We start from the raw sequence: 11,864 nt of genomic DNA on the forward strand, positions 1-11,864 counted from the left end.
TTTGAGTCCCTCTCTTCTGCTCCCCTTACTCAGCTTAAAACATGTCAAAGCAAATCGTGATGCACAACTGCCATGCTGTTCAAAAATCACCTCAGCACATGTACGTTCAACCCTGGACAAACTGTTACTTCTGTGCACGTATCCTTAAAATTATTGGGACGACTGTTCTATGTCCATTTTTTAAATTACCATTGCCTTATTTTGGGAAGAGCTGTCTCTTTATTTTTAAATTGTATTTTCTCTCTTGTTTCAAAGTTTAGGAACTCCTTTCTCTCCCCAACTCCCCAGAATCCAACGATTCAAAATTTAAAACCACTCAAAAAAAGGGCTTTCAATCCATAGACAACAAAGTTACCTTGCAGCTTCCTTTGTAATGCAAACCATTTTTGTGGATGAATGATACAAGGATAAGAGTTCAATTCCCATCCATCAAAAAAAAATAGAAAAGACAAATTGTTCATTAAATGGAGTGGAATAAAAAGCCAGTGCAACCATGAAACTAACAGATTGCAACAAAACTCCATCTGGCCCAACAACCTTCAAGCAAGGAAGTCTGTCATCCTTTGCCAGTCTGGCCTATATGTGACCCACAAATATGTGCCTGATTTTAATTCATTTTTAGTTGAAACACATTTTTTTTTTCCTGGGAAAAGAGCAAACACTTGAGGAATCTGGAGGTGACTCAACAAATGCAAGACGATGGAGACACACAAGCAATTAGATGGGAAATGGTTGTTGCCACTTATTGCAGCAAAATCTTGCTGAGATTGACAAGAAGAAAGGAAGAGGAGCCAGTGGGCTGAGAGAGAGCTGAGAAGGTGAGGAGAAAGTAGGGACTACCTGAAATTAGAGGTCAATGTTCATACCGCTGGGGTGCAAACTGCCCAAGCGAAATATGAGGTGCGGCTCCTCAAATTTCTGGTGATCCTCACCCTGGCCATGGAGGAAAACCAGGATAGAAAGGTCGGATTCGGAATGGGAGGGAGAGTTGAAGTGCTGAGCCACTGGGAGATCAGATTGGTTATTGCAAACCGAGTGGAGGTGTTCGGCAAAGCGATCGCCAAGCCTACGCTTGGTCTCACCGATGTAGAGCAGCTGACATCTAGAGCAGCGAATACAATAGATGAGGTTGGAAAGACTACTTGGGTCCTTCAATGGAGTCAAGAGGGGAGGTAAAGCAACAAGTGCAGCACTTCCTGCGGTTGCAAGGGAAAGTGCCCAGGGACGGGATGGTTCGGGTGGGAAGGGACGGATTGTTAAAGTTATCTCTTGTGTAATGAAGTTAAGTGAGCATATAACTTTCTACTCAAAAGGTTTCTAAGTATCATACACTAAAATCAGGATTGACTTTAGTGCCTGGTCAGTGCGACTGGGCTGAAAGGGTTGAGAGACACATCCCGCCCCCTCAATTTATTCCAAGTCCTATTAATGCATGTTTTGAAAGGGGATCTTGTACAAGAATTAGCACTTGGATGGTCTGGAAAATACTAATCCTGGTAACTTTTCATAGGTACAGTAAACCCTCGTTATAACAGACATTGGGGAGGTGCAGGCATTGGGGGGGGGGGGGGGGGGGGGGGGGGGAGGAGGAAAGAGGAGAGGGGGTGGGGAAGAGGAGAGGAGAGGGTGCCCATTATTACCAATTGTCCATTATAACCAAGTAGGGGATTATCATTGCATATAGTTGTATGGAGTAGAAACAAAGAAATGCAGATGCTGGTTAATACACAAAAGAACAAAGTGCTGATGTAACTCAGCAGGTCAGGTTTGCATCTCTGGAGAACATGCAAACACGTCTGCTAATGTATCCAGCTATTTCTAGGTCAGCAATCAGCTTTCATAGAAACTATAAGAGTAGAGATACAGGAACAGGCACACTTTTCATTCACACCAATCACCCACCTCCAGTTTAAATTCCATTTGGAATATTTTGGAGGACCAAGAAACCAATGGGTAGGCACAAATTCTCACCCTCCTTGCACATCGTTCGCCAATGATTTCTTCTTCACACATCCATTGATTCAAACACAACCTTCCCCTCACCATGAACATTAACTGTTTAAGAAAGAACTGCAGATGCTGAAAAATCGAAGGTAGACAAAAATGCTGGCGGAGCTCGGCGGGTGTGGCAGCATCTTTGAAGAGAAGGAAAAGGTGACTTTTCGGGTCGAGACCCTTCTTCAGACATTGCACCTTTTCCAATGGAGACAATAAAATAATGAACTTTGCCACTAACAGGGGCCCAGCAATCGAATTGGAAGATTACTTCTCTTGTTTGGATTCACCTCAAATTATGGCAATCTTTCACAGCAGAGTGGCACAGAGGTGGGACCTACATGCAGGCAAGTAAACAGTACCCAGGCCACGGGGCAAGTTATTTTGTGTACAGGTCCCTGGTGGCAAAAGTCACACACATTCCACACTGAACTGGGCAGATAAGAACCAGTGGTGCAGTTTATAGGTCATGCCAGAATAGAATGCATCAGATGCTTGGGACATAACATAACCTGTGCAAATGCCTGCTCAACTGTCTAGATGGTTAAGATAATCAATTTTTAATATTACATAAAGCTCTGCACAGAGCCTTCAGACCATTTACTCGTAGGCTTGAATATTGTAAATACACCAAGGCCTGGAATAATTAGCAAATAAAATGATAAGGGAAGTTATGATTTTAGGAAAGCCTGGCTATGACCATCAGCATTGCAGAAGTCTCATTATTTCCATATGGCATTGATTGGTATTGTTGTAGTCCATTTCTCCACAAGCAGAATTCATGGCAATATACTATTAACCAAAAAATTGTTGGAAGCAGCTACAATTGTGGATATTAACAGGAAGCTGTGTAAGCTGCAGCAGGAACTCAACTAACTTCACAACAGAATTAAAATATCTACCAAGCTTGTCAGTGTATTGTGGGAAACATATTCAACTGTCCCAGTTATGGAACCATACCTTGCAAAATAACCCTTAACACCAAAGCCCCATTAATGCCCCTGGCCCTGCACTGCAATGCAACATAGATGCAGAGGCAGGTACTTTTCATCACTATTTGAATGCACCAAGAAAGCCCTGATCTGACCCAGTGCATTGATTGTGGTGAGGGTATACTCATGATTGAGCATTCAGGAGAGGGAAGACATATTCAAAACAGAGAAGGCTGCATTTCTTTATCTACCTTGCCTATCCAACAGTGACAGAGCACCAATGCTTTATTTTGATTATGTATTGGAAGACACATTTCAGTTCAGGAACCATCACTGCAGGGGAGGAGGGGCAGTTTAAGGTACAGCATTGGTCAATATTGGGACTAGGGGAGAATACGTGTTCGGCACGGACTAGAAGGGTCGAGATGGCCTGTTTCCGTGCTGTAATTGTTATATAGTTATATGGTTAATATCTTTATGGCTGTAAAGAACTTCTCTCAGCTTTACACATGGAAGATATTCAAATTCATGACGATAGTCAAATCCCTCACAGTAACATATCCCATCTCAAATAAGCTTTTAAACCAACAATTCCGATTACTTCCAAAAATTCTCTTTCCAACGTAAAGCCCCAGAATATTGCTGGTGGGGGAAATGGAGCAATGAATATCATGGAAATAGTCCTGAAGCATCTATCGTGCTGGTACTCATTACTAAGGATTACAATCACATCTGCCCTTCATTATTGCAAATTCAAATAGTTATAAAATCTTGCTGCACTTAGCACTGGGCTGATTAACTGTGACCAAAAGACCAGCAATGCTAGAGTGGAATTCTGAAGTGAAGATCAGCAATATTAAAGGTACCCTCTAAGCATATTCCTGCAGACATCAATGTTATCAAGCATTTACTGGGTTCTTTCTCCTCCTCCTATTGTAAGGGGGGGGGGGGGGGGGGGGGGGGGGGGGGGGGGGTTGTGGCATGCTCTCAAAATGGTTTAACTGTGGCAAGTTACAAAAGTGTAAACAACTATTTAATATATTGTCAATTCTCTGTGAAACATTTGGAATGTGGAGTCTCATGGAGGATCTAGATTCCCTCCCCCCCCCCTCCTCCCTCCATTAAGCTTTTGTATATGCCCAACATGTCAAAGTATAGCCATGATAAGTGCACAATGGAAAATACCAATTTGCTGTACCCAATCCAACTCGCAGATCAATTCAATATTTCACGCTAAGACAATGCAGCGCACAATTGAATTTCAGGATCCAACAAGTTACTTTCTTTGTACTGTAATTGCATCATGCTGCGTGTAACTTGCCAACATAACAATGACTTAAAAAATATGCATTCATGAACAGATTTGAATGCGAGTTCCCATTTACTTTTTGTCACCAGCTTGAGAAATTAACTGTAGTTTGGATGAAGAGTTGCTGATTGTAAGTTAATAGTTATTAATTATAAAGCTTAGTGAGCAAAGACTGATTGATTGAAAGAAACAGCATGTAAACAGGCCCTTTGACTCACCAAGCACACACCGACCATCAGTCACCCATTCGCACAAGTTCCATGTTATCCCACTGTCTCATCCACTCTCCGCGCACACAAGGGGCAAATTACAGTGGGCAATTAACCTGTAAACCTGCAAACCCCACACAGACAGCACTCGAGGTCAAGATTGAATGCGGGAATCTGGTGCTGTGAGGCAGCAGCTCTACCAGCTACACCACTGTGCATTATTATGTCAGTGAGACCGAATTGCAAGTTCTCAAATAATGACGATTTAATTTTAAATAAAAGCAGCCAGATTTTTTATTTTTTTTTAATTTCCAGACCATAATAAATTATGGGTTAAATTTATTGTTTTTACTAATATGAACTGCTTTCAGGTAGACTGACTAATGACTAGTGCATCCATTATATCCGATTACAAATTTTCAAACAAATTCCAACATAAGTTTAAAATCTTTCGAGCATAGCGTCTCCTGCTGTGAACAAGAAAATTGAACTCACAAATAAATAACATTTGCCTATTGTTTTTAAACTAAACTTGCCGATAAAACATTGCCAAGTTGAAAGCAAATTATCTAAGTATGATCTTTATAGATGCTGACTGACCTGCCGAGTGTTAAAAGTACTTTTATTGGTCCTGAGCCACATTGAAGTTCTTATTTACTCTGACAAATGAGACATAATGCAGCTTTTTTTCTAAATGCCCCCAAGGTATTTGAATATGCACTGAAATACAAAACAAAAATCCCGCACTACATTAGCCACACTTTTTTTTATTCGAAGGGTGAGATTATTCATAAAATTTAATTCTAACTGACTGGTCAATTTTCGATAATTCTTTCTGTTTAATGACTATCAAGTATTAGTACAGACCTTATGCCTCATTTACATTTAATTTTATGAAGGTTACATGTTCTCTGAAATGTTATTTGTAAGAAGGAACTGCAGATGCTGATTTAAACCAAAGATAGACACAAAATGCTGGAGTAACTCAGTGGGACAGGCAGCATCACTGGAGAGAAGGAATGGGTGACATTTCAGGTCTGAAGAAGGGTCTCGAACCGAAACATTACCAATTTCTTCTCTCCAGAGATGCTGCCTGTGCCGCTGAGTTACTCCAGCTTTTTGTGTCTATCTCTGAAATGTTATGCAGGATCAAAAATCAGTAGAATTTAGATTTAAAAAAACGTATATTTAATCTTTGGAAATATGCAATATTTTGAATACCACTGAAACATTGCCACTATTGCAAAGCTAAAAAAAAAACCCCAATTACACAAGGTCTTTAATGTGAATAAAAACACAATCGCTGTTGGCAGATTGAAAAGGTGTTAACTAGATCAGTGACATACATACAGAATTGTAACATGCAACTTTTACACCTGTCCAGACTCCCTGGTTAACAAGTTATTCAAAATCAGTCCACTTAGAAAACAAAACATTACTCCTATATTACTGTTTAAGAATGAACTGCAGATGCTGGAAAAATCAAAGGTAGACAAAAATGGTGGAGTAACTCAGCGGGTGAGGCAACATCTATGGAGCAAAGGAATAGGTGACGTTTCGGGTCGAGACCCTTTGAAGAATTATCTGCTTTACCCAGGTTATCTGCTTAAATTTATGGAATAGGTCTTATTTTAACAACCAAAGGATGTGACATCTAGTTGCAATGGTTGGTTCCATGACTCAAATGCTCAAAGTGTCACCAGTTTTTAAAACCAGAAAAGATACCTGGCATTTAAACTACCCTTGGCCAATCTGTGTCCATGGGGGTGGTTTCTTGAACTTACAACCTTAGATGTGAAAGAAAAAGGCTGCTTAAAATTGTAAATGATACTAGACCAAGTGCAGACCCGTTGGGTCTGCTCCCCCAATTGTGTGATCCCCCAACCCAATATTCCACCACGCACCCGTCTCCTCCAACGGAACTGAACCCGTTCCCAAATGTAAGATTCCAGCACTCCCCTGCCTCCCTCACCAGTGGATTTAAAAAAAAAAATCCAATTTCACCTCCCCTGCCTGCTGCAGCATTTCCAATTGCAATACCAATTGGCCCTCCCCCTCCTGTTGAAGCACTTGCTGTGATATCCCATTGAGGTGAAAAGTTCAGAGTGTTCCTGTCTTGCAACTTTGTTTTGAAGTGTGTTGGAAGCTGATAGGAAGGAGCAGCGAATCAAAAGGAAGAAAGGCAGCCGGCAGCTGGACGGCAGGCGGCAGCCGCAGACTTTTATATAATAAATAGAAAAGATAGATAAAGATATGAAAAACAGAAGTAAATACTCGTGAACTAAAGGTTATAGCTACTGATATATAAAAATAACTGGGCAGATTAAAATTATAACCAAGTTTTAAGATGCCATTGGAATATAATATCACACATGAATGATATCAAACCAACTGAACTAAAGCTGAAGAAAATTTGCCAAACTGTAGCATGGCATTATACAAACAGAATAATATGGCAACCTTATAGGTGAAACAGTTGAACACCTTGGAACATGACTTTCATCTGTGGCACAAGACAACACAAACCACGCTTGGAATACTGCAGTGAGATCTGGAGACAAACATGAGAATCACTCAAGACCTGGACACAATCCAGGGGGAAAAAAAACACTAATCACCAATGTCAACTGAACTACAAATAATAAAGATAGAAGTTGAAAAATAAATCAGCCTTTGAAGGACAGACATTATTGTCTTTACTTTTGTCCCTAGGAAGATGGATTTTCTTCTTTCAGCTCCAAACTCAGCCCCATTCCAATCTTAGTTTGTTTCGGGTTTGTAAAAAAGGAATGTAACCACCTGGAGATGGAATGATAAGACAGGAACAATGAAACTAATATCCAGTCTAAATGTGGGGAATAAGCAAAAGTTTCTGATTTTCAACTTAGGAATTAGAAATCATCATGCAAAAAGGTAACGGTTTAAAATGTTGCTTGTGACAAATCTATAGGACTCAGAGGACGCGTAGATAGACCGCGACATGCTTTTGACATTTGTGAACGTGGGGTCATAGATTGAGGCTGCTGTAAGTTTAGATAACTAAGTAAGGTGTCATCAATTACGTGCACCAGTGATTCAGAAACATGTTTATGCTCTATCAAGTCAGAAAGGAATTTTAAATATAAGTGATTGAAACAGATATGGAAGAAAAAGATATAGTATGATAAACATGAAACTACATTTAGCAACTTTCTCAAGGTAGAAATACAATCTAGTCTGATAACACTAGATCTAATTATTTGGGTTTCGGCCCAAAACGTTGCCCATCTCCTTCGCTCCATAGATGCTGCTGCACCCGCTGAGTTTCTCCAGCATTTTTATGTACCCACTAGATCTAATTAGTTGACTAGCCTCTGAAATTACCTAACAAGGTAACATAGTCATTGAACCCTACTATCAAACTATAATCCTGTGATTTTATTTTGAAAACAGAATGGTTAGAGTTTGGAATGTATAGTGGATTAAGTAAATTCAGTTGTAGTTTTCATGTGGAAGCTGAATAAGTATTTCAAGGGAATTACTTTGCAGGGCTAAAGGGAGAGAACAGGCAATGGGTCAACCCGAATTGCTCTCACATAGTTAGCATGGATTCGAAGATCTCCTGTGTTGTAACTATTGTGTGAATGGAAAATTGGTTAATTCTGTGGCCCAACTCCACTTAGTACCAGTTCCATCAAAAACAACAGAAACCATTCACAGGTACAGGGGGGAAAGGGGCTTAGAATTGCCCAAACTGAATCAATAAGAGATGGGAAACATGAATTAGATGGCAAGTTAATTACATAACACGAGTTACCACACAGGTTAGTTGGTTTGGGCTATTCAAAACAGTAGAGTGCCCTTTACATAGTCCCAACTGCACTACATACAATGTTACACTACCTTTTGTTACACTCCTGTACGATTGTACTTATGCATGGTATTGCATGCAAAACAACATTTTTCACTGTATCTGCGGCAATAAAGTGCCATTGAACCATGGAGACGGTGCCTGCAAGACACCGGTTATTGGTTACAGTTAGTTTACTCGCCAGGAGTCTCGGCTACCTTTATCCTCTCCTTGCACTGGTTAGCGCTTCTCTCGTAGCCCATTTCCCGCAGGGCCTGCGAGATCCTGTCGAAGATGTGCGAGTTGCGCAGGTTGCCCTCCAGCACGTCCTGCAGCCGCTCGTCGCCCCACACTGCGATCAGCGCGTTGGTCTCGGCCGGGGTCCAGGAGATGCCGCGGCAGGCGGGCGGCCGGCTCGGGCTGGGGGCCGGGTTCTCCACCGCCCCGCTGCTCCAGCTGGGGGTGGGAGGCTCGCTGGCAGGGTCGCCCGCCACTTCTGTCCAGGTGGGAGCGACGATTTGGAGCGAGGCATCGGCCGCCGCGCTCGGCCAGCTCCGACTCGGGGAGTCCGCTGCCCTGGGCGCCGCCATCGTCCACCGTCTACATCCGTGCACTCGCCCCGGGAACTGTGGGATGCAGAGGGGCAAACCCTGCAGCCCCCTCCTCCCGGGACAAATACCACAGCCCTTAGCACCCGACAGCTACAAATAATGCCCGGAAAACGCTTCAATTACTTCACCCCGACCCGCAAACTCCAATTTAAACGCAGAGACACGGCCATTCCGCCAGCAGAGCCCCGTGCCCCGCACAAAGATGGCCGCTCAGCGAGCATTGTGGGACATAGTCCGCCCGCGCCCCTTTGAAAAATGGCGAGCGCTCTCATTTAATTGGACTGGAGAGCGGTTTAGGTACAGAAGCTGGCCCAAAGTATTTCAAAGAGTAACGCCAGGTCGCTGAAAGCTTTCTGCGACAGTAGAACGGGATTCGCGAGGTTACACCCGGCGGAGCGAATAGGAAACAATCGCGCCCCGCACAAAGATGGCGGCCTTGATTTGTCATTCAGTTCATTACTGCCTGTAAATTCACGCAAACTTCGGCTAAAGTGCGTTGAAACGATATGAACATCGATAACAATCGGAACCCGTGTCTAATAGGAAAGTATGTAAGCCCTGGGTTTATCTGCGAGACCCTGCGGCGGCCTGGTGCCCCCAAACAAAGATGGCGGCAGCGGCCAGAGTGAACCCGCTTAATTCGAGGTGATTAGACGTTTCTCTGATTTATCACCAATTCCGAAATAGAATCGCGCGAACCCGAAACATCTTAATGTGTAACGTTACCCCGCCACGCCTCAGAACTGTATGCAATTTGAAAACGTAGATTTACGTACTTTAGATTGTATGATAGCAGGTCATATGGGTCGAAGCTGTTGCCCCCTTCAAAGATGGCGCCGGTGACTTCCACCCGCTGCATTGTGGGACAGTAGACTCAACATGGGGCCGTTACCCCTATACCGATGGAGCCAACACAACTACATTCCTTGTCCACTAAACCGTCTGGGCATAACATTACAGCAACATTGTAGTATTAGAAGCAGTTGGTAATATCAGTCATTCTAAAGAGACTGTGTTGAGTTCCTTCTCTCTCTATCCCTCCCCCAATTCACACTAGCTTCTCATTTTCACCCTACAAACAGCTTACAATGGCCTGGTAGACAAGAATGTTGGAGAAACTCAGTGGGTGAGGCAGCATCTATAGAGCAAAGGAAATAGGCAATGTTTCGGGTCAAGACCCTTCTTCAGACAATGGCCCGTTTCCTTTATCATTGTTACTTTTTCACATATCTTTCATTCATTGTTCTTTATCTCTCCACATCACCATCTATATCTCTCGTTTCCCTTATGCCTAACCCGTCTGAAGAAGGGTCTCGACCCAAAAAGTCACCCAATCCTTCTCTCCAGAGATTTTGCCTATCTTGCTGAGTTACTCCAGCTTTTTATGTCTATCTTCGTATTGAGTTTATATTTATTCCATTGGATATGCTATTTTGGCCATAAATAAATGGAGGGGACCTCTTGCCCCAAACAACTATAGCATTGGTCATGTCAACTTGAGGATCATGGGACAAAGAGGAGCTACTCTCTTATGCCTGACAATCCTTGAAAGAAGACCTTGTCCCAAAAAAGTGTTGAACTTCACAGTCCAGGCAATTTATGAATCTTTTGTTTGACGTATATCTATATGAGGTGTGTTTGGTATCCCACCACCAGTTACATTTTCCCCAGTCTTTGCCCCTCCTCTCCACTTTTGGTGTTGCTCTCCCTGGTCTATTAATTCCTCCTGCTCTCACTTCCTCAGGAACCCGTGGGATGTACACCTCCTCCCTCATGACCATCAAGTTACCTAAACAGTCCTGCTCAGTGGGGTAGAGATTCACGGGCACCTCCTCCGACCTTGGCTGTTGCATTCAGTGTTCACAATGTGTACCTGTACATCAGTGAGACCAAACATAGTCTAGACGACGGTTTTGGAGAGCACCCTCACTCTGTCCATAATAGCCACATTGAGCTTCCAGTTGCATGACATTTCAGCTCTCCTTCCCATTCTCACAGTAACCTGTCCATTCACTGCCAGGATGAGCCATGTGCAAAGTAGATGACAACTCGTATTCCATTAGGGTTGTAATCCAATGGTATGCACGTTGCCTTTTTCACTGTCAGGGAACCCATACCCTTCTCTGATCCTCTTCCATTCCTCCTGATCCACCCAGATTGTCTCTCACTTTGTTCACTTTTACCAATCACCTTACCATTATCAAGATCTGTCAACCACACCTACTTGATTCCATCTCCCCATCATCTCTTCCTTACCTGGTTACACTCTGCATCTTTACCTTGGAGATACAAGAGACTGAAGATGATATAATGTGGAGCAAAAAAAAAAACTGTGGCACTCAGTGGGTCAAACAGCAAATGTTCATGCATTGTGTGAACAGGACTGATGCAGGATCTCAACTCAAACATCAGCCATATACTTTGGCTCCACAGATGCTGACTGATGTGCTGACTCCTATAGCAGTTTGCTTTTCATTTTGTAACTACCTTCACCACCACTCACCCCAGCTGGCTCCATCAGCTTATCATCTTCCCACCTCATCTGGTTCCATCTATCACCTACCAGTCTTTGCTTCACCCCTCCCTCTCATTTTTACTCTCTTTACTCACTCAGTCCTGATTCATGGTCCTTGCCATCCCTTTGCTTGCATCAAAGTTTTTTGACACACTGAGCATAGACTTTAGATTTTAGAGATAGTGTCTTTAGAATTGTGTCTCTACTTTATTCTTTTGTTTAGCCGTGCACCAATTCCTGCCATTCAGTGGAAATCTATAAAGATGTTCAACAGCAGGGATCTTGCTTCATTCAACATGGAACTATGTTTAGTTCTTGATTCCGATAATACCAGCTCAAAAATGCCACTTGAAATGTACTAACCACTACGGAAATAAAAATTATGATATGATTATTTTCTAGAATTTTACTTGTTATTTTCAAAGTGAAACTGCGTTTCAGATTAGAGGCCTGACAAGCCGTGT

General features: G+C 42.6%; 1 protein-coding gene across 2 annotated transcripts in view; it reads right to left on the reverse strand.

Annotated features, from left to right (window-relative positions):
- LOC129712409 (myb/SANT-like DNA-binding domain-containing protein 2) overlaps positions 1-9,653 on the reverse strand; it is a 34,886-nt gene extending 25,233 nt beyond the window's left edge. For both annotated transcript variants that reach the window (XM_055660822.1, XM_055660821.1), the window contains exon 1: positions 8,493-9,653. In XM_055660822.1, coding sequence (XP_055516797.1) covers positions 8,493-8,864 — 372 coding nt within the window. In that variant the 5' untranslated portion in view covers positions 8,865-9,653. The remainder of the gene's footprint in view (positions 1-8,492) is intronic.
- Positions 9,654-11,864: the final 2,211 nt, after the last annotated feature.

This window comes from Leucoraja erinacea, chromosome 32, assembly GCF_028641065.1.
Source record: "Leucoraja erinacea ecotype New England chromosome 32, Leri_hhj_1, whole genome shotgun sequence".
Lineage (NCBI taxonomy): Eukaryota > Metazoa > Chordata > Chondrichthyes > Rajiformes > Rajidae > Leucoraja > Leucoraja erinaceus.